A 27,194-nucleotide genomic window follows, 5' to 3' on the forward strand; every position below is an offset into this window, starting at 1 on the left:
AAATATAAGTAACAGAATCTGATTAGTAATATAAAAAATGTGTTCACCTATATGACTCGACATCCATATGGATGGGTGGACAAGGCGACGACTTGTCCAAAAAAAGATGAAATGATAACACAGCGCATAACATGCCCTTCTAGCTCCAAAACCATCTGTGCTTGTTGATCCGCATCAACAACCTCGATGGCCTGCAACATCCAGTTCAAAGATCCCATGAACCAAAAGGTCTTAACAATGATCATAATGGAGTTTAAATCATGATTCTGTTAAGCAATTATAATTCAGTTCAAAGATCCCATGAGCCAAAAGGTCTCAAGTTTCAACAGTGTTCATAATGCAGTTCAAATAATGCTTCAGTTAAAGCAATCAATCATAGCATGCTGCCAATTTGACAAAACATTGAAAATAGTAAATGGGCCAAGAACATCCAACATTTAAAAACAGAAAATATTGTAGTCACTCTAAAAATATGTAGGTGTTTATATTATGTCATTTATATTAGGGACATGACTCACGTAACAGTTAGATGGTGTGGTTAGGGATTACGAGCTCAAACCATTGTATCTACCTAGTGATGTTATAAATTGCAATGAAATATGATTGTGTAAAAAAATGTCTAAGCTGAAGTATAATAATAAAATCAACCTGTTTTTCTCTCCAGCCATATATCTCTCATATATTTGTGTATCACCCTAAAATTTCAATATGGCATCAGAGTGATACCAGTCATGAGGTCACAATTGGACAACATTCATGTCTCACAAAGCTCCTGCGGTGTAAAAAGTTCTCAATGGTGTAAGAATGAAGAACAGTGTTGTAGAAACCAACCCCCAATGGTCTGAAGGCCAGAACTGTGGTCCATACAAGCCCACAGCCAAAGCATCAACAATCCATGGTCCAAAAATTTGGAACCATGGATCTGCCATTTTCACACTCCCTACCACTGTGGAACCATAACATTTCCATACATGGTAACATGCATGGAACGGCAGTTCAGAACATGGTTCTTCCATGGTTCCATAACATTTCCCACACAATTCCACAAACTTGAATTTTTTTTTCTTTTATCTTTAACTCATGGGTTGGAGTGGGACCTAGGGTGGATTTAAGGATGAGGGGGCAGGATGAAGTTAAGAGGCCTCTTTCCCCTTTCTTTTCCTCATTATTTCATCTTATTTGCTTGAGCTTGGAGAAGAGAGGAAAAAGAGCAAAGGTGATAGCAGAGTATTGAGGGCACATTTGCAAGAGGATGGAGAAGAGTGCAAAGGAGCTTGAATGAGTGAAGAAAGAGGAGCTTGAATGAGTGAAGAAAGAGGAGCTTCACTGAGATAACAAAGGCTGCATCTACCTCAACTTCTGAAGAGCTAAAGAGGTAAGTGTAAACTCCAACTCCCTCCTTTTCTTGTATTTTTTGTTTGTGTTTTTTTCCTCTTCTCCTCTCTTTCCCATTCCTCTCCTTCCTCATTTTATTGCAAGTTGTCCATCTAGGCTTCGAGAAAAAAGGAGCTCTTTTGGCTTATCATTCCATTTTTGGTTTTGGTGTTGGTGGGGTTAGGCATCGAAGGAAAGAAATGGAAAAAGAGGCTAGTGATCACACTCGTAGTGACCCAAAGGATGATGATGAGGAAGGGTTTGAAGGGTACAAGGATGAAGAGGGCAATGAAATACACGGCGGAAAAGGTTCATTGAAACCCTTGTGGATATTTGTGATGAAACTTTGGAGGGGGTCAGGGGGCAGCATGGAACCTTCCAATTTTCATGCCCTCATGATTGTCATGGTGGAAAACCTTGTAGCATTTCATATACCCATGTGAGGAGGCATCTTTGTGGGGTAATGGAGAGTGATGACAATAAGTGTGCCATAGGGATCTCAATTTGCCCTAAAGTATCAATGGAACAAAGGCAAAAATGCACCAAAAAAGAGGAGGCTGCGCAAAAAAAATATGGTAAGAAACAAAAACTCTAATCCAATGCAATCTCTAGATTTGGTGGTGGTGACCACACAGCATCATCTTCTCATGTAACTTCTTCTAGGACCTCTGAATATAGTATAACAATAGCAGGTGTCATTAATATTGGTGGGAGGGATGACATGAATGCAAAAGTGTTACAGTTACCTTGTGTTGTGGTATACCATTCAATTTCACTCCCCCTACTGGCATAATTTGTTTAAGGCCATCAATAAAGTCCCATAAGGATACAAGATCTCAACTATGGGAAAGCTAGAACTTTGTTATTAGACAAAGAAAAAGCAAAAATTCATAGATCTTTGACAAGATTTACAGATGAGTGGGGGGATTGTGAGGTATCCTTTATATCAGATGGTTGGACAAATGTTAGAAACCAACATTTGATAAATGTTCTTAGCATTTCTGCTAAGGGTGTAGTTTTTCTTACAACATATGACTCCTCAATCACTGCGTCTTCTCAAAGCATTGCAAATCTCCTATTACAACCAATTAATGATGTTGGTCCTGCTAATGTGGTTTAAGTAATCACTCATAATGCAACAAATTGTAAGGGGGTGGGGAAAGTCATTGAGCAAACTAATTCACACATCTTTTGGCCTAAGTGCTTGGTGCAAACATTGAAGCTTTTGATGCAGGATATTGTCAAGCATCGAGAATGTGGATGGATTAACCATCCATACAAGAGAGGGAAGTAACTCAATAAATTTGTCATAGGGAATACAAGGGTCAATTACTTTTATGACACTTACCCCAAGTTGCAGTTGCTTAAGATTGCAAAACCTAGATTTGCAATGTTAAATTTCTATTAAACCCTGCAACTACTTGATGAATAACTGAAAATTGAAACTTAGTTAACTTTCACCAAGATACAGAGCTTCTTAACAACTTATAAATAGTGGAATAAAAACACAGAGATAAAAACACATGCACAAATTGACATTCTTATTTCCTCAATAAACCCAACAGGGAAAACCTATTTGCTTGATGTGGTTGTTTTATTGATTGTGCTTAAGCACTTGGATCTATTACAAAGCAATCTGTCTCTTTGAGAAAGCATTTTACTTCTCACATAATTCTCAATTGATACAATTGATCTTGGCTAGCCTTAATCCTACTTGATCTCAGCCTTCTAGCACACAATTGTTCATTTGTTGCCTCCTCGCCTCGCTCTGTAAAACCGGCTCTCTTATACTTGATCTTTGCACACTAGAGGTTACTTAATCCTTGTGCACTAGGTCCCTATTTCGTAGCGCACATGAGCCCCTATTCTCTAAAGCAGATCAAGTCTTGATTTATAGGAAAAATCCCTATTTCCTTGTGCACTTCCTACCTCCTATTTCTTAGGACCTAGCTCCTCTTCTCTGCATTCTCTGCACACAACCAGCTTCTAAATCCTAGCGCACTTGTGCCTCAAATTTCTTAGGACACAATTCATGCACTCTCCACAATCAAGGGTCTCTCACAAACTTGTGAGCTCTGTCTTGTCTAAAACATTTGTGCACAAAACAATGAATTATTTGTGTCTTTGTCCTCCTCTTTATAGGCCCAATTCGAACATGCAAGGAGGCCCAGTTCTATTTTAGAAGTCAAGTTTTGATCGATTAGTTGACTGAGAATGATACTCTTTCTCTCACTCTAACTAGACTGCTAACTGCCACCTCGTTCTGTAGTCAAATTGATGAAAACTCCTATATAACTGAAGCTTCAACTCTATGCATGTTAACTTGATGATTATGCCAGTAAACTGGAAATAACTCATCCCAACTAAAGTATAACTCAAGAGGGTAATATGAGGTCTTCATTGGCTAAGGCACAAGCCAAAAGGCCTTGCTTCTAACATTTTCAACACTCCCTCTTAGTGAAGAAGGTACTTCAAGAAGAACCTCGTCCACCTGGATCTATCTTCCACACCACCATGTTATTCATTGTTGCAGCTACTCCCTTTGAACTAGAAGATTTCTCTGCTTCCTGCTACGGAATCTGATCTGAAGACCTGTTATTTCCAATCATGTTCCTATGATTTGAATCTATCACCTCAGTCATAAGTACCATCTACCCCGTCTATCTCTATGGTTGTTTACTCTGATTGAATGTAGTCCTAGGAGATCCAACTCTCTCTTGATCCCCCTTAAACAACTCGTTTACCGACTTGGATCAAACTCTCCCTATACTAGGAGTCTTTGACTGAGTGGCTACCTCCACTCGCTTTGGTCTCTTCTCCTCATCATCCTGTTGGTCGGCCCACTTGCCAGCTAACCAAGACTCAAACTGTGATAATGATTGAGGCTCCTTCTTGGGAGCTCTAAACTTCTCTTGCTCTAAGGACTCCCTCAGAGCTCTGCTCTCCTCAACCCTCATGTCTCTACTCTGCGCACTTCCTGCCTTGCTGCTCAAGGTTGTGCTTGTCTCAACCTGTAGCAGGTACAGATTCTTCTTCCTCACACCTATCTGCTTCTTACATAAAGAAGCTAAGTGTTTGAGGTAAGCCTTATCTCTGCTAAAGATGACATTATAACCCTTGTCCTCAAGGGTAGCTACTAAAACAAGGTTTTGCTTTAAGCCTAGAACATAGAGGACATCTCTAAGATGGAGAGAGCTACCTCACTCTCTCTCAAAACTAACAGTACCAACTCCCCTAGTTGAGAACTTGCCATCATCTCCTAGCTCAACGTGAAATGACGTGTCCCTCTCCTTCAAGTGGCTGAAATACTCCTTGTTCGTAGTCATGTGGAAGGATGTTCCTGAATCAATATACCATACATTGTTATCTGCTAAGCTTTCCATGCAAGCTATCAATGAGAAATCTCTCTCGAACTGAGTAGAAAACACATCTACCTCAGCTGCTACAGCTACATGATCCTTACTGGACTCCTTCCGACTAAGGACACTTAGTGGCATAGTGTTCGAACTCATGGCAATGGATGCACTTGATCTTGCTCATATCCTTCTTCTTCTCGATCTTCTAGACTTAGCCTTTCCTTGGCCCTTCTTACCCTTGGCTCTGCTACCTTTACCTACCAGGGCAAAGTTCTCCTTGTCCTCAACTAGAGTTTCTCTACCAGCTCTCGTCCTTCTCCAAATTTCTTCTTGAACACAGTCACTCCATAACTTTTTCCAACTGGGAATATTTTCTCTGCCACTTACTACAACCTAGAAACTATACCAAGACTTGATGTCCTAGAAGCGCAATAATCACAAGGTTGATGTCTGCCACAGTTATGCCCACTCCACCTAGCTCATCTCAAACTTGAGTGAATTTCAAAAGATACGTGATGATGGGCTCTCCTTTGCTCATCTGGATACTTCTTATCTTCTCCTTGAGAGCAAGCTTCCTGGCATCACTGGAACCCTAATACAGATCTAAGATGACTTTAAACATCTCATCTCGCCTTGGTGTCATTCTTGTTATGTTGGACCAACTCTTGGGCATCTTGAGGTGAAGCTATTGTCTGCTTCACATACTCGAGCACTCCATTTTCTTCCAACACCACTGAGATCCACTCCTTCCATGAGCGAAAATTTGAGGCTCCCTCTAAACTATCCTCTGACCTTAGTCTTTGGAACGCCATATTGCTATCCAAAGAACTACTCTGCACACCAAACTCTAGTGCAAGGCTTTTGCTTGATCTGCGCACTTCACTGACTGATCAATTTGGTGTTGGTCTTCATATTGATCTTTGTTTTGACACCATGTTAAATTTCCATGAAACCTTACAACTACTTAGATGAATAATCGAAACTGAAGCTTAGTTAACTTTCACCAAGATATATAGCTTCTTAACAACTTATAAGTAGCGGAATAAAAACACAAAGATAAAAACACATGCACAAATTATCAATTGTTTTCTAAGGAAACCTAACAAGGAAAACCTATTTGCATGATGTGGCCATTTTATTGATTGTTCTTAAACACTTGGATCTATTACAAAGCAATTTGTCTCTTTGAGAAAGTGTTTTGCTTCTCACACAATTCTCAGTTGATACAATTGATCTTGGCTAGCCTTGATCTTGCTTGATCTCCTCCATCTAGCACACAATTGTTCCGCTATTGCCTCCTTGACTTGTTCTGCAAAACTTGCTCTCTTATGCTTGATCTTTGTGCACTAGAAGCTCATTAATCCTTGGCACTAGGTCCCTATTTCCTAGAGCGCATGAGCCCCTATTCTCTGGCGCAGATCAGCTCCTATTTTATAGGTAATATCCCTAATTCCTTGTGCACTTCCTCCCTCCTATTTCTTAGGACCCAGCTCCTCTTCTCTACACACAACCAGCGCCTAAATCCTAGCACACTTGTGCCTCTTATTTCTTATGACATAATTCCTGCTCTCTCCACAATCAAGGCTATCTCACAAACTCGTGAGCTCTGTCTTCTCACAAACCTTTGTGCACAAAACAATGAATTCTTTGTGCCTTCATCGTCCTCTTTATAGGGGCCCAATTCAAACATGCAAGGGGGCTCAGTTCTATTTCAGAAGTCAAGTTTTGATTGATGAGTTAACTAAAACTGATACTATTTCTCTCTCCAATCAACACTGGAGTTCTTGATCCATCCTAATCAAGGTTGAAGGCTAACTCACTCTAACTGAACTTTTCACTACCACCTCTTTTTGGTAGTTAGATTGTTCAAGACTCCTATATAACTGAAGCTCCAACTCTACGCATGTTAACTTGATGATTATTCCAGTAAACTGGAAATAACTCGTCCTAGTTGAAGTCTAACTCATGAGGACACATTGAGGTCTTCACTGGGTAAGCCACAAGCCCAGGAAGCCTCCACAGGTTCCCTAGCCCTCCAAGCCCAACAAAAGCACCATCTGGTTTGGGAAGGGGATGAAATTGTCACCTCGGTTCGTAGGACCTTTTAGGATCAAAGAGAAGATTGGACTAGTTGCCTATCGTCTTGTACTGCCACCCCATTTGCATAAAACTCATGATGTTTTTCATGTATCTGTTTTACGACATTATGTTTCTGATGAATCTCACAAACTGGATTGGCAGGACTTGCAGGTCTCGGACATGGGAACCATAATGGTAGAACCATTACGCGTATTGGACTGTAGGGTTCGACAGCTCAGATGTCGCACGGTGGACCAAGTTAAGGTCCAATGGGACAAGTATAGCCCGGGATCTGCTACCTGGGAAGATGCAGAGACTATGCATCGTGACTACCCCTCACTTTTTTGAGCATCTGTGATGCCTATTTTGACTTAGATAGCTACCTATGTTAAGGTTCTATTTTGCAGTTCCATGTTATTTATTTATGAACATATAATATTGATGCACTTGGTTTGACACATAAAACTACTTATATGAATCAGTTGATAGATTTGATATTGATGATAGAAATGATTGATGTATGGACTACATTTATGACTCACTTAGTGATGGATTATCTAGTGCGTAACTTATCAAAAATATTTTGGTCCATATATAGCTCAAGTGGATATCATTTATTTAAATGAATGACTTAGTGAGAATTCCCAGATTGACACATGGATACTAGACTTAATAATGTGATGATTATATGTCTTGTTGTTATATAAATGCATGAATAAGAGCTAACCCGCAGAGGGAAAAGAACTATATGATAGCCAAGAGGGAAGGACGAGACATCTCATGAGGAAGGTATAATGTACATTATTTTACTACATTTGGTATCTACTTAATATGCACTCTTATGACACGAGTAAAATGCAAATGACAGGTGGCAAGACGACCTGACTGGATTATTCGATGAAAAGTCCAACCAGTGCTGTAGTGTGGTCCGTATTAGGGTATTGACCCAAGTTCTGCAGGAGGGGTGGAGGCATTTCCCACCGTGTATCCTCCAAAACCTGGAATCGTGGGAGGGCAGTGGTGGACACGCTCCCCTAGACATGTGATGACGATTGCCAGTTGCCTACTAGGGAAGTTAGGTCAATGTATTCGACGCTTCCACCATGTCGGTTTTATCAGTGGTTAGTATGGCCGTTGCCACTGATAAAGCAGCAGAGGACGGATAAGGTGGGAACGGAAGTAGGCCAGGATGGATAGGAGGATATAGATCAGTTGGAGACTGTTGATGGGAAGTAATGTCATTGTCTGACTTATCAGATTTTATTGCTAACTCTCTCTGGTTTGCTATGCTTTCAAACTCCTTGCATCTTTTCATTCTAACTTCGGGACGAAGTTTTTTGAAGGAGGGGTGTATGTAATGCCCCACTTAAATCTTATCCTGCAAATTTTGTTAATGTTTACATTATCTGAAAATAATGAGAAATATTGGTCTAATATATAATTCATGATTTCCATTATTCAAATTCCCCACTTACTTTCTCAAATTGAATATTAGGTAGGATATGGTCTCCTTCCATTATTTCAAATAATATACGTATTCATCTCACATTCCCCAATGTACCCTCACATTTACTAGGGAGAAGACATGGTCCTCTCCATGTAATTACATCTCACATTCCCCAATGTACCCTCACATTTACTTGGGAGAAGACGTGGTCCTCTCCAGCTCATTATCAATATATATATTCATTTCACATTCCCCCATGTACCCTCACATTTACTAGGGTGAAGACATGGTCCTCTCCATGTAATTACATTTCACATTCCCCAATGTACCCTCACATTTACTTGGGAGAAGACATAGTCCTCTCCATTTAATTATCAATATAGATATTCATCTCACATTCCCAAATGTACTTTTCAGATTTACTTGGGAGAAAACATGGTCCTTTCCCATTAAATTCCCAATTTTATATTCATGTCACATTTCCAAATGTACTCCCAGCTTTACTTGGGAGAAGAGAAGTCAACTGTAAGGATGGATGAGAAGTTAATGACATTAATGAGAGGTGGTTGAGATGGAGAAGGGAATGAGGGTATAAAAAGGGAAGGGGGAAGGGAGATAAAGGGGGGAATGTTGGGTCTTGCTTATGATTGTGGGGTTGGTTGTGATTGTTTGGACCTGTTGTGTTTTTGGAGACCTTAGGAACCTGTGGAGGTTTTTTGGATTGTTGGGAGGAGGGAAGTATCGTTATCTTGGTCTGGATCATTCATCCTGGACACACACACACTACATCTGGTTGGACTTGGGCTCAGAGGGCTAGGGAATCTGTGGAGGTTTCTTGGGCTAGGGATTATTTCCTAGTTGGCTTGGAGGTAAATCAAGTTGGGTCCGTCAAGAGGAGCGTTCAGCAGGAGCAACAGGACAAAGGTATCTCCATCAGCCATCGGTATAGGTATTCCTCCATAGACTACTCTTGTAAATTTTATCAGAATGAAATATTCACCTTAATTTATGCTGATTAGAATGAAATGATAAAATTGTATTTGTTTAAAAGTCGTGTAAGTAAGTTATCGCCTCTTATCACATTTCATTTCAGAAGAAAGTAGATCTGCTAGCAGACCCTAGGGTAGGTCTCTTACACATGTTTCATAAATGAGATTTTAGATAAGGAAATCCATACCAAAGCTGCCAATTTTCAACAAAACATTCCACTACATGCCTTAGCATATGTTCCTACACCTAAATACTATCATGTATCATGGTTTTCATCACAAGCACCTGTTGGGGGAACCAAGAGAGAAGCTACACCAAGATCTAGATGTTCAAGCTAGTTAAATGAAAGCATTAGAGAAATTAGTCCCTGATGAGGAGTGTGACACCATACAAACATAGTTGAGCAACTACATCCTTTGCACTAGTTCCTTTAGGACCAACCATGCAGTCAAAGATTGAGGGAATTTGTCTTCTCCCACATGGTGGAACATGCATGGAAGTGCTACTACATAGCTACAATGTTTGGCAATACGAGTGCTCTCACAAGTCATGAACACTTCTTCTGTAAAGAGGTGTTGGAGGACCTATACCTTCATCCATAGTGTCAAAAGAAATGGTTGAATGTAAATCAAGTAGAGAGCTTGGTTTGTGTTCATTAGAACTTGCAAGTGTTGTCCCATTACTATGAGAAGCCAAAGACGCTGGATGGAGAGGAGGATAATTTAGAGATTAGAGAATGCTCTTTTCCAAGACAAAGATGATCATGTTAAGATGCCACCCCTATCTAGTGCCATGGTCCCCACGTCCAAGACTTAAGCGGCAACAGCAAGGTCTTCAGTTCCACTACCACCATCTACTTCACTACCACCACATGTAGGCCCATGCAGCAATCATGGTGGTGTAAGGAAGAAAGAATAGTAGATAGATTCACTACTTTATTTGTCATAGTCTATAGATGATAGATTGGACTTTAGTGTTTTGAATTTGGACTTTTCAATCTTCCTACTTCAGCATTCTAGATATTTTTTTAAATATCAATGCAATATAACACACATGTATATGTAGACACTTCTTGGAAACTTCACTTCTAAGGAATTTTTAAAAATGATGCTTCTAACTCTTTGTTTCTCAATTGCTTCTTGTTTCGTGCACCATTGGTGAAACAAAAAAGCAAATTATATATAATAGGGGGGATGTGTGGGAGTACCCTCAAATTTTAGGAAAATTTAGGGGAGACATTGGGGTATATATACAGTAAACATTAAAATAGCACTAAATTCAAGTTTGTACATTATTAAGATTAAAATTCAGTAATGAAATACATTGATTCATACACCATAAATGCAACATAAATAGTAAAATACTGGTACATTAAAAAGTTTGAATATTTTGTCTCTAGAGGTTTGGAATCTTAAAAATAGTTTTTTCATTAGAAGTTAATTATTTTATGTTTTGTTTTAAACTGTTTTATTCAATCTGGTTCAATCCGACTCGACCTAAGTCCGGTTCAAAACCCGGTTTGAAAGGTGACCAGTCAAAGACTGGTTCCGAGTTTTAAAGCCATATGATGAATTGTTATGTTTGGATTTTCTGTTTTAATAATTTTAGAGATGGGGCCCCCTATGTTAAGGACCATGACATCCCATCCCCCATGAATTTCCCTGAAGTGTGTGGGACATCTCCATACATACCCCATGTGTGTTTCCCCATTCTTGCATCCTGGAAACTTGGTGCAACATTGACAGAATCTGATACATCAGCAATGAAGAGACCCAAAACTCAAGATGAAGAGAAGCTGAAAGCATGGCTTATCAATAGGGTACCATAATAAGGAAGCAGAGAGCACTGCAGCAGGTTACTCAAGTGCTTCAGTAGATGCATATCAGTAATCAAAACTTAGTAGCCATCTTTCAGTTTGTAAGTTTCTTATTTGTGTAAGTTTTGGGCTTTTGTATTATGGGGGACTAGTTGAAAATATTATTTCCAAATTTCCATGTTGATTAAGGTGGGGTGTTAAAGTATTAACATGCCATAATATTTAGGGGTTTGTAATGGTCATTTCGTACTAGCAATATGTGGCCATTGTAATATTTAGATGCTGTGGTTAGGGGGTAGGTGGTTAAATCATAGTACCACAACCACTTAGGCATGTTATATATCGTAATGAGACGAGTGTGGGAAAGATTTATGTACATGCCACAGAATCATTAATGAAACCAAAATTTTATCCTCTCCACCTAAATACCTCTCATATGGTTGTCTACCACCCTAAAATTCAACAGAGAGTAGGAATCTTTGATTACATCTGTCATTCTTAAGTATCTCCATGCTCAAAGTTGATGAAAACCACATCGAACATCATTTTATCCTCACCCATCAATATAAGCTAGCATCAACAACAAGTCATTCACATGTATGCAGTGCTTTGTAGCAGCACGTAATGATGTTTGCTTGATCTACTGCTAGAATTAATGGAATAGGTTTTGAAATACTTTTATTGAGCAGCTTCCCTTAATTAAGTCTGTAATGTACAAGACAATTAGATGCAGTGTCAACACGTGCTACAATATATACAATATTCTGATTAGAAAGCAACACTTCCTTTGATTGGCTTTCAGTGTAAAATTGTTAGCGACACTATAATATTATCATAGATGAATAATTCAATTCATTGACAAGAAGGTAATAAGGTTTCCTCTTCTCTGTTGGAAAATAGATGAAATCTGCCCTTTCAGGAATTTTAACTGAGAAATCGTCAAGGATATTAGCTTGAGTGGTTTGGTGAACAATTTGTTTCCCCATCTGCATGGATTCAAGTCTCCAGAGACATGTTGTAACTGGCCTGTTGTGGCATTTATGAAATAGTTGAATCTGATGTAATCTTGGCAATTGAGGTTTTGAAGTTATTGATTCTCCAGAAAATTCTCATTCCGGTTTAAAAAAGGAATTTTAACTCAGAAATCAAGAGGCTTCACCATGAAAGAAATAAGATATCCTCTAGTCTGTAAGAGAAATTTTCAAATTTAGGTGATTCCAATTTAATAAAAATTATCATAGATTTGTTCATGGCTAGAGGCAACCCGTGCTTGTTGCAAAAGAAAATAATGGGGACTAACATCAATTTGAACCAAGAAATCAGGAAGTTTTGCTACGAAAGAAATCAGCATCTCCTCTTGCTTATAACCTCTGAAACTGGATTCGTACAAAATAGGCGACGTGTCCGAATCCCACGAATCGGACACAATTCGATGGGAATTCGAATCCCAAAATGGGACACGACGTGTCCTAACGAGACACGATCGATTCCCAGTCGTGTCCCATTAGGACACATCGTGTCCCGATTTTGGGATTCGAATCCCAAAAAAGTGAAACCCACGGCATAAAACAGTGCTGTTCTTTTACTCATTTACCATTTCTCTCATTCAGTTTTGCAAACATTGAGCTGTGGGCAAGGAGCTAAGGGTGTGGAGCACTCCGCAAGGAAATTCAATCACCAGGTAAGTGCATTTCATCTCTATTTTTTTTTGCATTTCTATTACAGCAGTTTGTATATGCATTTCTTTTACAAATTTGTGCATGTTTTGTTTTTTTTTTTTTTACAGTATTCATGGCTCAATCAAGGGCAGCAGATAGGGGGCAAAGGAAGGGAAAGAATGTCCCCATTGGAGATGCCCCTCCTCCCCCAAAATCATCAGAGTCTGTTGCAAGTAATGTTGAGGGAATACTTCCCCCTAAAGACAACATTGAGAAATATCCCTTGTGGAAATATGTCACAAGAGAGGATGGGCAAAGCACCAAGGGGAAGGGAGAAGGCAATGTGCATTGGAGATGCAACTTTTGCAATAATACTTTCACAAGCACATATTTTCGTGTGAAAGGCCATTTGTTGGCTTTACCAGGTTGTGGAGTTGGAGCTTGTAAAGCTGTTCCGTTTACAAAAGAGGAAAGAAATGGAAAAAGAGTTCAATGTTGGTATGGCAAAGGTGGCTGCAAAATCAAGAAAAACCAAGAATGAAGACCCCCTTCCATTTTTTAGGAAAGGCACCATCAAATTTCCATTTGAGAGTTCTATTGGGGGACAAGCAGCAAAAAGAAAAGCAATTTCACTTGGTCCAATGGACAAGATTTTTCAAAAAGAGAAACAGGAAGAGCTTGATCTCACCATTGCCTTCTTTTTCTATCAAAACTTCATATCATTTAATGTTGCACGCTCACCTCTATTAATTGAGATGTGTCTAGTTCTAACTCACGGGTCTCCATCATGGTATGTGCCTCCTAGTTTAGAGAAGCTTAAAACCACATTGTTGACGAAGGCAAAAAAAGAGGTGCAAAAAATGCTTGAGCCTATTAAAGCATCATGGCCAACATCTGGGGTTAGCATTGTTTCTGATGGATGGACAGATTCAGCACGACACCCACTCATGAACTTCATGGTGTCTTCCTTGAATGGTCCAGTTTTCTTGAAAGTAGTGGATACAGTTGGAGAATACAAGGATGCAGAATTTATGGGTGAGTTATTTATTAAAGTTATTGAAAATGTAGGTGTTGATTCTTGTGTGCAAATCATTACAAGTAATGCACCTGTTTGCAAGGTTGCTAGCATGATTGTGGAAGCTAAATATCCACAAGTGTTTTGGACACCTTGCATTGTCCATTCATTGAACTTAGCACTAAAATCCATTGCTTCTGATGTGCTTTGGATTGGTAACATTATTGAGAATGAGGATGCACGACATATCCATAACTTTGTGCAAAATCATACAAATGCCCTCACTATCTACAAGGAGTACAGCAATCTATAATTGTTGAAGATTGTTGATACACGGTTTGCCTCTTCATTCATCATGTTGAAGATGTTGAGGGAGGTCAAGACCGCTCTTGGGGCCATGGTTATTTCTGAGTTTTGGTCTTTTTGGAGAAAGACAAATCAAGTAGCCTCTAAAAGAGTGAAGGACGCAATGCTAGATGATACTTGGTGGGAGAGAGAAGATCTAATTATTCAGATCATGGACCCTATCATTTCTTTGCTTCGATTTGCAAATAAAGGCAAACCCATCCTGGGAGAGGTTTGTGAGGGATGGGATTCCATGATTGAGTCTGTGAGGAGCATTATTCTACAGAGTGAGTGCCCCGAGTATGAGACATCACCAGAGGCCTTCTGTGGTACTATACAGGATATTCTTGTCGGCAAATGGGACAAGAATTGCACACCTTTACATTGTTTGGCTTACTCATTGAACCCAAAATACTACAGCCATGAGTGGCTGAATGGTGGACCTTCCCACAAATTCCCTCCTCACATGGATGGTGAAATCTCACAAGGGAGGAAAGATGCATTCAAGCGGGTTTTCCAGGATAGAGCATTGCTTGATGAGGTGGAGGATGCTTTTGCAGAGTTTTCCATTGGCACTGGTCGATTTGCAGGATATGATGTGACTAGAGACAGGGGGGCTAAGAAGCCCTATTCTTGGTGGGCAAATCATGGGGCAACAAGCCCTCCTCTTCAGCAATTAGCCATGAGGCTCCTCTCTCAAGTGACTTCATCCTCTTGTTGCAAGAGGAATTGGAGCACATGTGGGAATTTGTATAGTGTGAAGAAGAGCAGGCTTGAGCAGTCCAGGGCGAAGACAATGGTGTATGTGCACACCAACCTTCGTCCTATTTACAGGACGAGGGAAGAGTGGCTGAGGAGAAAGACAAAGATGTGGGATGTCTTTCCTGATGATATGGGTCTAGACAGCAGTGTTGAGTTGGCATTAGCCAACATGGATCTCAATGATCCAGTGCTAGAGCCTGTTAGATTTGATGACGGTGGCATTTTAGAGGGGTCATCCTCCACACCAGCAGATGCAAAGGCGACTATGGATACAAGGGAGGAGGAGGATGCAGAGGAGAGCAGTGGTATTGGTGACCATGATGATGAGGACATTGACGCTGATTCTGATGATGACTATGAGGATTGATGACTCATGAGTCATGGGCTACCTACTGCCTTGAGGCTTGTATACCTGTAGTTGTTTTATATTTTCTATTTCTATTTGCCATCGGCATTGCACTACCTATGTAACACATTTCGATTTGATGACTTAATGAGAAAACTATAGCTGTCAGTGTCTTTATCTTACTATCTTGTCTTTCATTTATGAATCATGATTTATGTGACATGTATTTGAATTTTGTATGTACTATGCATGCTATAATGTTACTAACTTACTTTGTAAACAGTAAAACTAAGATCTATATGAAGATCTATGTTTGAAATCAATGAATTTGTATCATTAATGAGAATGTGTCAAAAATATCTAATTTTTAATATATATATATATATATACTTTTTAATAAAATAATATATAAGGAATCCTACGTGTCCTGTTCCGGGGGGTCAATGTGTCCGAATCCAACACTCGAATACCCGTATCCTACGAACCCTGAATCCCCGTGTCAGGTTACTTAGCTTATAACAGTAAAATTCTCAAAGATAAGGAGTCCCAATTATTTGATTGACTCCATTTGCATAAGCTGATATTTAACATAATATATGTAAAAAGATATTACAACTAGCTAGCTTAAATAGGCCACAGTAACCCTGATGTCTCTTACCAAAACTTTGTTTTTGTTGCTTAACTTATAAGATAAAAACCTTCTATCAAACATATATGTTCAACACCTTCCAGCCACACATGTGATGATTCATTTACTCAGTACATATATGTGTATTTATCACAACATCTATCATGGAAGCATTTTTGTATTTGCTCAACACTGCATGAGGGGGGTCGAGGCTGCACTGTACTATAGCTTCCAGAATAATCTGATGTTTTTTGTTTTGATTTTACTTCAACCTAGTTCGGGTGAAATGTATGTGCCTCCTGTCTCACTGACTGTTTTTAAGTATTTAGAGATTGATATTGTAACTTGCACTCTCATTTGTATTCTACCATTTTTTTTACTCAATAGATATTTCCTTACTGCTAGTCTGGAAGTCCAATAAGTATCCTGACTCTGTTTTCATAGCTCATTTTGAACATCACATATGTAAAAATATATTACAACTGGGTTAAATAACCCACAGTAAAGCTGATGTCTATTACCAAAACTTTGTTTTTGTTGCTAAACTCTGAAGAGGGAAGCCTTCTAGCAAACATATATGTTCAATGACCTCCAGCAACACAGGTGATGGTTCATTTACTCAAAATTCAAATCTGTGTATCTATCACAGCATCTATTATGCAAGCATGTTTGTCTTTGCCCAACACTGTGTGAGATACATATCTGTGTATCTATCACAGCATCTATTATGCAAGTATGTTTGTCTTTGCCCAACACTGTGTGAGGAGGATCGTGACTGCACTGTAATGCAGCCTTCATAATAGTATTTTTGTTTTGATTTTACTTATACCTAGTTAGGGTGAAATGCAAAAACTTCAGCACTCCACTAGATGTAAAATTATGGGTTCTTGCCTGTCTCACCTACTGCTTTTAGGTAATTAAAATTGATATTGTAACTTTAACCCTCATTTGTATTCCACCATTGTTTTTACTTGTTACAGATTTGCCTATTGCTAGACAGAAAGTCCAAGAAGTATCCTGAAGGTGTTGCACTGAAAACAAAATATAATGCCATTTCATTTAATTTTCTTTCCATCTATCTTTATAAACTGTTCAATGAATATATTATCTAAAGCATGTGGACTTGAAAGTAATCTACACAGCAATAAAATGACATTTTTCAAACATCTTGATTTGTATCTTCACATGTATCCACACATTTATGAATTGACTGCAAGCTGAAGTAATGCTGACAGAATAAATGCAAGACAATATTAGTTATGAGTGAAACGACAACTAACACTGAGGTTGAAATGTCTTTACCTTCTGAATTACGCGGCAGCCATACATTTGAAGACTAAGAGCTAAAATATGGCCAGAAAGCTGGTTTGCCAGGTCTTTCCTTTGGCTTGCCGTACCATGCTCAAAGAACTAAGAGAGCACAAACAATCATGTTATGGTAATTATAAATTGATTCCTATAAAGTTACATACAAAACAAAATATATGGAGAGAGAGGCAGAGAACAAATTTTGTAAGCTTAATTTACAGGTAAATTACATATACCTTCTGTATAACATAATTCCCAAAGACGTCTGTCATAAGAGTTAATGCCTGAGGAAATATCTCCTGAAACACCATGTTTTTCTCCTCAACTGTTGCAGTTTCTAGTTTTTGTTGAATAAATCGACTCCCATACTGATCAGAACTGTAAAAACCAAAAGGTTAGATTCATAGGATTTACTGTAGTTTGCTTGTAAAGATGCATTAGTTGAAAAAATATATATACCTGAACACAGCCACATGCCCAGCAATCTCTGATAGTTCAAAACACCGGGTCTTACTGTTCTTGAATTCTTCCAACAAAGAAGACCCATATGCATCTTCCATGTTTACACCATTTTCAGCATGCCAAGGACCAACAACTACTCCAGCTGAACTTCTTGCACCAGTGGGGAAACGATGGTTCCGTTCATTTGATCTAATAGGTGGGCTTGCAGGTGCTACAGGAGAGCTCGGAAGCACAGGACTGGCAATAGGACTACCGGGATATGGCATTGCAAGGCCAAAGGATGGGTTAGGATAATATGCTGGATTAAGAGTGCCACCTTTTCCTAAATAGGGCAGGCCATACTGTGACTTCTGTTGAGCAAATAATGCCCCCAAATACGCTTTCTGAAGTTCAAGCATATCAACATAAGGTCCTCCCATGTAATTCCTTGCTATGGAAGGATCACTCAAGCCTGCAGCCATTTGCGTAGCATATTCAGCTGCTGTCCTCTGCAAATACTGAAGATACAATGGGTCAACTGGCATTTGAAGTCCAGTCCCCACCTGCCCACTTAATCTATAGAGACTCTGCAAATCTCCAGTGCCTCGGGATGTTCCTCCAGGTAGACCACCTGCTGTATTTCTTGAGTCGATGCCAGCAACACCATTATCAAATGTAGGATGTAGACTACCTGGAGCAATGTATCCAGACATCATGGATGGTAACATTGAATTAATTGGATACCCATTCATACCATAATTTGGAGCACACATATTAGAAACATTTGCATTGCGGTAGGGTCCACTTGCTCCTTCAACATTAGAGATACCATCAGCAGCTGATGCTGATTCCATTGCTGTTGAGGACAAATCACGAGTAAGAGATCCAGATTGTTGTGCAGATCGAATACTGTCCCGTTGCACTTGAGAAGTGACAGAGGACATGTTAGGATCTGTCAGAGACTGTTGCACTGATTGCGTCAAAATGGGCGTCTGTATAGATTCAACTTGAGTCTTTCCAAGTTGTGAATGTTGCTGATTTTGGTTCTGATCACTTTGGAGATGGAAAAGATAATTTCGATGTTCAGACATCTCCTGTTGCAATTGCGATTGTACATGTTTTTCTTCTTCCATTACTCCATTGGATGATAGGCTCATGCCCGACAAAGCAGCAGCAATTTCTGCAGATTCACTCACATTTGAAGAAACCCCATTGAATGAGTTGGAACAAACAACGCTTTGCTTATCAGCCACACCAAATCTTCCTCCCATTCCAGCAGGGCAGGGGCTAGGAGACCTTGTCATTACGTGCTGAGGATCTGGAGTTTGGTTTCTTGATAGAGAAGCACCTAAAGCTGATGCAAAAGCATGAGAAGACTGAGCACCAAGACTTTGTACTCTTGCCAGTGGCATTGCTGAGCCAGATCGCAAGCTTTCAACACCAGTCATTTCATGACGCATGTTTGCAACCTGTCCCTCAGCAGCAGTAATGGGATCAACTCCGTCATCAATAGCATTGCGGCTCACGGGTCTGGAAGGATGTCTAGGAGCAGGAGAAGACCTCCCAAGATCTTCCTGCAGCATGTATTTACTATTTAGCAAATATAGCTCCATAAATTAAATATACTACCTTTTGTTCAAGCAACATGCTTTGAATTTGACCCAGTCACTAAAACAAGAAAACAATGTCATGTTAGCACAAGAAAATAATTATAAGTTGGCTAAGTGTACCACAACAGATCAGTTGATTGGAAATCAACATCCATCCAACTCACGCCATCGTCAAATATAGTAGCTATTTTCAATGTAATTGTTAGTTCAAATACGTGAATACTTACTCATATCAAAGAATATAAGCATGCTTTCTTTGTTGGATCCAGTGATGGAACATATTAATTCTATATGTAACATTAGCATCTTATATTAGTTTCCAGGTTAATTGAAAGTTACATGTCCTGTCAGCATTAAATGCTGTTCATTGGACCACATAGATGTTTTCTTATTAGAAGTTGCCAGCACCTTACGAGTAACCGGTAATTCCTCTAGCTCGGTTGACGGTTTGAGAAAACAAGAGTAAGGCAAAGTCACTGCATCTGTAGATCACTTGGCACAGTTACATTTCAACGTAAAAGACAACCTTATGCAGTCACAGACAGTAGACCAACTACAAAGCAACAGGATCATCATTAGCTTAAATTAGGTTATCGTCTCTACACCATCAAGCAGTTTTTTGCTTAATTTGCCAACACAGTTGGCATCCATCATGTTGTAATAATAATAATAATCCTTTTACGGTCATGGCCAAGCCAGACACCAAATTGGTGTATGAGACCACACCAATTTAAATGTTAAACAATGTTTAACAATTTCAATAGATACCACATCTTCAACGTCATCTCAAGTGTGATCTAACTACATTCCTGGAGACTAAGAATTCAAGAGGACATGTGCTTTCAAAGACTAGTCATAAAGAAAAATAAGGTGAAGGGTGAAAGCCCTCAAATAACAATATTTAACTTTTGAAAAGTCTTTGAATCCAGTGTTCCCATATCCCTCGTGTGGGATTGATTATAGAGGTCAAAAGAACCATGTATAAATGGAAAATGAGTGCAAGGTAAATATTGATATGATTCAATTAAGGGACACAGCATCACAAGTTGATATGATTCAATTAAGGGACACAGCATCAGCAGTTGATATGATTCAATTAATGTATAGGGCACAGCATCAAGAGTCAGGACTAGCCCCTAAAGACTAAAAATTAAAGAGGATATGTGCTTCAAAATTTATACAGAAAAGAATAAATTGACAAATGAGCAAAAACCGTCAGATAACAATCCTGTAATTTTTTTGGCACGAAACCATTGACTTTTACTGGCATAGCATATGACCTTGAAATAGAATAACGCTAAGCTAGCATGGTGCCAAGTGAAGTTAAATCCATGCACTGAATTCACAGATTTTAACAAAGTTAATTCCCTCTGTTAGCAGCCATTTAGGTTGGACAGATATCTCCCAACAGAAGAAATAAGGACATTATAGAGATCAGAGTTCAAACGAAAACACATCAATAACATTAGTGCAATAAAACCCATTAAATTTGCAACTTTAAAAATAAAAGTAGTTTTATAGAGATCAGACTTCAAATCCATTCTTGATGCCATGCAATCAATTTGCTTTTTTCAACTATAATTTATATCAAATGTTCTGTGACAGATTCACAGCTGACTGTGGCTGGGACGCATCTTACGTGTTTAGGACAGGTGAAGATTTGATGGTTAATATTGCACCGTTCGGATAAATTTCCAATTTCTTTCTAAATTGTTTTTCCGCTAGAAAATAAAATTTCTAACCAAATTGTGTAATTTTGGAAACGTTTATCTGGCCAAATAGCCAATAAGTTCCTAAGGATACTACACAGAATTTGTATTTTTTGGCAGTCTATTTAATTGGCTGTTCAGAATATGCTGTAGCAATCCACAATGTCTTCCATTTTGTGGTAGACTGCTTTTCTAAAAACTGATGATTTGACCCGAGATCTGAATTACCAGTTGCAGTTCCCGTTTTAATAGATAGAGAATCAATCCTTACATAATACAGTTAGAAACTTGGTCAACAACTTGGATGACAAGGGGTCTCTATTTAAACCCCCAAAAGGCCTAATGTTATTAATTTAAGCTCCAAAATTGAGTGCCTGAATAGTAGCATCAAGGGCTGTTATGCTTTCTAATACTGCGTCTCAGAGGGTTAACCTGTTTCTTCTAAATTTAAATTTGAAGACCTCTCATTCAATCAAGATAGCTTTAAGTTTTCTTTAAAATAAAAAATGATTTTAACCTAAATTTACAAAAATCACCATATTCTGCCTGATCATTGCTGATATTGCCTCCAGTTTACATTTAAGTTCATACTAACTCCAATGGTTGTTATAGCTGGTAATTAAGCTACACAAATAAAGCGGTTCAATACAAATGCTGTTATGGGAATTGAGGTTGATTTGAAACTGCTAGAATCTTTTGCAGATACTCAATTTCATGACAGTGGCTTGGATGAGCTTGAAGGTGCAACATCCAAAAAAGTCTTTGTTAGAGGCAAGGCAGTTGGTTAGTCTTCTATTAAACAACCATCCAAGACGCTTGTTCAAGGGCTGTGTCTTCTCCTGTTTCTTCCGCTTCTGGAAGGAAGGCGTGCTGTTGTAATCTGGATCGTTGTCTGGAATCTACGACTCCAACAGTTCCTCTTCAGTATCTGCCCAAGGTACTTGCTTTGAAACCCTATTGTGATGAGCCTCCAGTCTATTTCCGATAATTTTCTAGTATTCCAAGTGTATTTATTTTATCCCTTGTAATGTTAGGCTTGTAGCTAAATGTACATTTTAGGATTTTGATATCTTTTGTTATGAACCCTGTATTTTTAACAACACAATGTTTTCTAGCTGTTCTGTCATTGGCTCTTCATTGATAATAGGAATAATTCTTGGTTTCACAGACATTCATGAAAGGATGGAGGGATTCTAAAGCCAAATCCATGCCCTTCTTCAATCTTGGTGATCTGTGGGAGTCATTCAACGAGTGGAGTGCATATGGTGCTGGAGTACCGATAGTGTTAAATAGAAGCGACACTGTTATGCAGTATTATGTACCATCTCTTTCTGCCATTCAACTTTACACTCACCCTTCTGGACCTAATATTGGCACCAGGTAGATTATCCAATTCACCAGTTATTTTCATAGCAAGTCATGTCAAAGGGAGGTTCCTTAATATTTTGTAAATCTGACCACAGCTGAATGCTTTTGTATAATAATAATATGGTAAATAAGGCATAATATACACCGTAGCTCCTGTTGTTTTAACTTTAACAATTTAGCTCCTGTTGTTTAACAATTTTTTTTGGAGAAATCTATCTTTGCAAACGATTCTGCTCTAATGTTGCTCCAGACGATGAAAATATTGCATGCTTCGGCGGCTCTCTATATCAGTTGTGTCATATCTGAGACAAGATTTTGCCTGTCACAATTCAGTGTTAATGCACGTCTTTCATTGGAGCAATATCATTTAAAACTTGATAACGTTTGGACACGTGATTCATGCTGGCTCAGTTGAGTCCTGAACATGCCCTGTTTTTTTTTGCAGGTCCTCTGGTGAGGAGAGTGATGCAAGTGATGATTATAGAGATACAGGTAGTAAAGGTAGTAGTAGTAGTGATGAAGCAGAGTGAGACTCAAAATATGGTGGGGCAATAGAAGTCACTCTAAAACTGCACAAAAAGGCTTTTCTAGTGATGATGGTGAAGGAAACAGTTGCCCTTCATTTCAATATTTTGGGCAAGCAACTCCATATAGTCGTGAACCTCTGGCTGACAAGGTAAGATTCGGTTATGCATTTATTTTGAGGAATGTTTTATTTCATGGTGTAGTTTCAATTGCGAGGTTAAAATTAATATCTGTTAACTGGATGTTGCAGATTGGAGATCTTGCCAAGGACTTTCCACAGCTGGAAACCTTAAGAAGCATTGATCTGTTGCCAATCAGTTGGCTATCGGTTGCTTGGTATGCCATCAATTATACTTGTGCAATCCTTGATTAAGTTGGTGTGGAGGCCAGTTAGTTATTAAGCATTCCTGTTCTATTGGATTTTGTTCAATGCGATCAGTAACGTCTAGATGAATTTTCATTATCTACCGCTATCTAATTAAAATAAGAATTTCCTTACAGGTACCCGATATACAGGATACCAACAGGTCCAACCTTGCGAGACCTGGCTGCCTGCTTCCTAACTTTTCATTCCCTTTCAACTCCACTAAAATGTTTGATTCATCTGTTTTCTATTTTCTTTCCCTCCATCTTGTTGCTACTTTGTTCACATAGTTTTCATATCACTAAAGCATGTTGATGCTGTTTGAATTCTGATTTTCTCACTCCGCATTTGATCTCTAACTGATGTTTTGGCAGATGGTGGCAGTGTTCATGTAAGTACTGGAGGGAAAAGTGTTCCTGTCACTCCGATAAGCAATTCTGGGGGTTCTCCAAAGATAGCTTTACCAGTATTTGGTCTAGCTTCTTACAAGTTGAAGGGGACAGCGTGGAGTACTATCATCAACAATATACTCCACACGCTCCACCAAGCACCTTCTTACCAGTTCATCAATGCATTGCCGCCCAGCATCCATAAAATAAGGTGTCCCTGGCTTGTTGAGGAAGCCTTCCGCGTCCCACATCTGCACCAGCGTCTCCACAACAATTTCTTTATCTTCCAGAAATGCTGCACAATTTAAAAAAAAAAATCTTTAGATGGAATTCTGACAATCCATTGTAAGTCCATCTTAACACCTGATAAAGCTCTGCGTCAATGGCCCTGAGATTTGTTGGGACGGAAGCATCTCTCTTTCTCATCAAATTTAAAGCATGGCTCCACTCATTCTCAGTCTTTTTAAACCTCATCGCTCCAGCAACTGCATTTATGGCCAACGGCAAGCCTCTGCAATCCGAGGCAATTTCTCTCGCTCTAGCCTCTACAATATCATTCTCAGGTCCATTTTCAAAAGCTCTGCATTAAAAATAGTTTCTTATGAAATTTGCAGATTCATCGGAAACCAAGGAATTCTTGGACAAGCTTGTTGTGTTAAAGCTTAATGGCGGTTTGGGAACAACCATGGGTTGTACTGGGCCCAAGTAAGTGTTTCTAACAGACATATATTCCATACTCTTCAATGTTCAAATTCATCAAACTCGATTCTCTGTTTCGAACTTGTTTGCCTCCTATTGATTGTTACCAGTAATACATAAAGCGGGCCCACCACTCTAGACACATAATTTGCATTTAACATGCCACCGATATTAACTGGGCGGATTTTGATAGGCATATTTAGTTTGATATCTGCTTCAGTCATTTCGAAATTGCCTCTGGGTATGTTTTCCAGACATACGAACCTCTAACAGTTTAGTTAATAACAATATACAAAATTAAACAGAAACTATAATATATAGACTGAAAAATTCAATTGAGACTTCTATGGAACATATCAGAGTAGATCCAGAATCTACCTTGCAGGCTGTAGGGTCTTACAGTGATGTGACTGCAGTCATCACTGCAGTGGAGGCTGAGCTTCATCTGATGACTTTGATTTATGGCTTTCTCCCTCAGGTTGTTGGAGTCCCATAGCACATTATGTAAAGAGTTCCTTTCAATCCATTCGCAAATATCAACTATTTCAACCAGTTTAGGCCTTATGCTTGATAGACTATTTGCCAGAATCTAATCCAGGTTATAAAATCTATGTTTCAATTTACCTGGCTTGCTTGAAGTTCCTCTGCACCAGGTTATAAAATCTATGTTTCAATTTACCTGGCTTGCTTGAAGTTCCTCTGCACGACTGAATATACCTTCGCATTTTAAATTCTTTCACGTTGACCTGCAAAGCTGCTTGGATTAGAAGTTCTACCTCCTCTCCGAGAAATCCATGAATTTGTTGAACCAGTGTCTTGTATCAAAAGAATTGGGGACAGATCTCTGATCCCTTATTGAAAATGGTCAACAAGGCTAATATCCACAGATAGGTGTTTGCAGTATAGAACGCTGATTATCTTTGGTCTGCCTGTATATTCATTGAGCTTATTTCTGGGTTACGTCCTTCATCACAGCCCCTGATTTATCATTCTTTCGAGATTGATCCACTTGAGTTGTACGTAATGGGCAATCTCTATTGTTCTCCAGTCTTCATTTATCGTAAAATGATCACTACCTCCGTTCCTATTCCAAATATTTGAGATCATAGGCCATGATCTTTTATAATGGCCTCAATATTCAAAAACTTGATTGCCTTTTGTAGTTGATACTGCCCTGTTTGCCAGCGAATTGGCTACTTGATTGACAGATCTTCTGTTGTGGTTGAAGCATATTGCTTCAAGGTTTCCCAAGCCCTCTATTATCCATTCGATCTTGTTCCACAATTCTCATGAAGGATCATTATTCTTCTTGTTTAAGTTGTTGATCAAAATCTTTTACACTATGGCAAGCGAGAAGCTCTATAGCATGGTTGGGGGGAGATGTTCATTACTTTTGTGTGTAACACCTAAAAAAGGCTAGCTGGCATAAAAAAGGTTGACTTTATATGTAAAATAGTGCTGAGAGGTTAAGATCTAAGGTTAAGATGGATCTATGGTAGTGCAATCCCCTTGATTTTAACTTGATTGTAAAATCATGTATGGAAAGTAGAATTCTCTCCATTCTACTAGGCCAGTCTTGTCCTCTAAGGCTATTACATTTCCCGTTTTTTAACCTAATGTAGGACCTACATAATTCTGATGGAAATTTTGTGTGAGATATACTTGAGTACTCTTCTATGAGACTTGGCTGGTTAAAGCTACCTAAAAAATTCACGAACTTACTAATTTTTCCTCCTTGATTTCAACTTGATTGTAAACCAATGCAAGGAAAGTATATTTTCCTCTTCAAAAACTTCCTGCTACTTCTAGGCTAGGCTTTTTTTCCTCCTTGATTTCAACTTGATTGTAAACCAATGCAAGGAAAGTATATTTTCCTCTTCAAAAACTCCCTGCTACTTCTAGGCTAGGCTTGCCGTTTGATGCTCCATCAAAATATAAGATTGCTATTACATTCTCAGTTTTTGTGGCCTACTGTAGGACCTATTTAATTGTGATGGAAATTTTGTGTGATATAATTTAGTACTGTTCTATGAGACTTTTCTGGTTAAAGCTGCCAAAAAAATTCAAGCAGTTTGCCTTTTCCTTCTATCTATTTTAATTTGTATTTAAATCCTCTAATCTAATTGGAAGGCCAAATTACATCTTCGAAAACCTCTAAAATAATGGGGGGTTATTCTATGGCATAGTTCGATACGATGTTAGAAAAAGGGCAATCTTGAGTGGATATGCTAGCTTTCATTGCTTATGTACGAAGGGGGATTTGGTGTGCATGCCCTTTGGCTCGTAGATGGGTCCCCATCTTGAATCTTGATGTGCATGTATGTTGATTTCTAATGTAATATATGTGGCAGTCTTAAAAAATGGGCAAACTTTCTTTCTTGCGATGATTGGCAATTCTTTGAAATTGACTTAAAATTTAAGCTATTCGATTTAATCTGCAGATCCGTCATTGAAGTACGAAATGGCCTAACATTTCTGGACTTGATTGTAAAGCAAATAGAGATAAAGTGTCAATCTATTCGAGATTTACAAATATATGTACTTAAGAGATACTTAAGAGATCGCCTGTAAGTACTTGAATCATTCTAACATTAACCTATTGCTCTGTTTTAGTTTTTTGCTGCTTGAAAGAGAAAAACTCGTTGCTCTGTTTTCTTTATTTGCTGTTTGACAGTTTGTTCATAAAGAATCTGCAGGTAATAACCGAGGTGCGGGAATTAGGATGGTTCATGTCCTCAGTTATTTCTATCATGTTCAGGAACCAGAATCAGACGAAGAAGTCACACGGTTCAAAAATTGGTGTGATGAGGTTTTGGGACACTGTCTGAGGAAGTTGATCGACCCTAAACCATATCGTTTCAGGAAGTTACAACTTGTTGCAACTGAAGATCGTCATTTAGAAAGCATACTGAGGAGGGTAGAGTCACCAAACCTGATGTGGCTACGCTGGAACAACTGTCCCTTC

The 27,194-nt window shown here is 38.9% G+C and overlaps 2 protein-coding genes across 4 annotated transcripts; one reads left to right on the forward strand and one right to left on the reverse strand.

Moving 5' to 3' along the window:
- Nucleotides 1–32: 32 nt before the first annotated feature.
- On the reverse strand, nucleotides 33–19,219 carry LOC149205560 (pumilio homolog 1-like). The gene is made up of 4 exons (XM_089395113.1): nucleotides 17,584–19,219; nucleotides 17,361–17,502; nucleotides 17,119–17,226; nucleotides 33–191 (listed from the first exon to the last, which is right to left on the reverse strand). The coding sequence occupies exons 1-4, from the start codon at nucleotides 19,176–19,178 to the stop codon at nucleotides 48–50; spliced, it is 1,989 nt and encodes a 662-aa protein (XP_089251239.1). The 5' UTR covers nucleotides 19,179–19,219; the 3' UTR covers nucleotides 33–47.
- On the forward strand, nucleotides 198–26,952 carry LOC149205561 (UTP--glucose-1-phosphate uridylyltransferase-like). Of its 3 annotated transcripts, none has more exons than XM_089395114.1 (4): nucleotides 23,917–24,053; nucleotides 24,145–24,235; nucleotides 26,671–26,796; nucleotides 26,917–26,952. In XM_089395114.1, the coding sequence occupies exons 1-4, from the start codon at nucleotides 23,969–23,971 to the stop codon at nucleotides 26,927–26,929; spliced, it is 315 nt and encodes a 104-aa protein (XP_089251240.1). In that variant the 5' UTR covers nucleotides 23,917–23,968; the 3' UTR covers nucleotides 26,930–26,952. The 3 variants fall into 3 exon arrangements, 2 of the variants coding, with proteins under 2 accessions (XP_089251240.1, XP_089251241.1); XM_089395115.1 differs by having other exon boundaries at nucleotides 26,926–26,952; XR_016252471.1 differs by lacking the exons at nucleotides 23,917–24,053; nucleotides 24,145–24,235 and adding an exon at nucleotides 198–9,205 and having other exon boundaries at nucleotides 26,671–26,952.
- The last annotated feature ends 242 nt before the right edge of the window (nucleotides 26,953–27,194 follow it).

Source organism: Pinus tabuliformis, chromosome 1_2 (assembly GCF_031772625.1).
Source record: "Pinus tabuliformis cultivar Carrire ecotype Pingquan chromosome 1_2, CPIR1, whole genome shotgun sequence".
NCBI lineage: Eukaryota > Viridiplantae > Streptophyta > Pinopsida > Pinales > Pinaceae > Pinus > Pinus tabuliformis.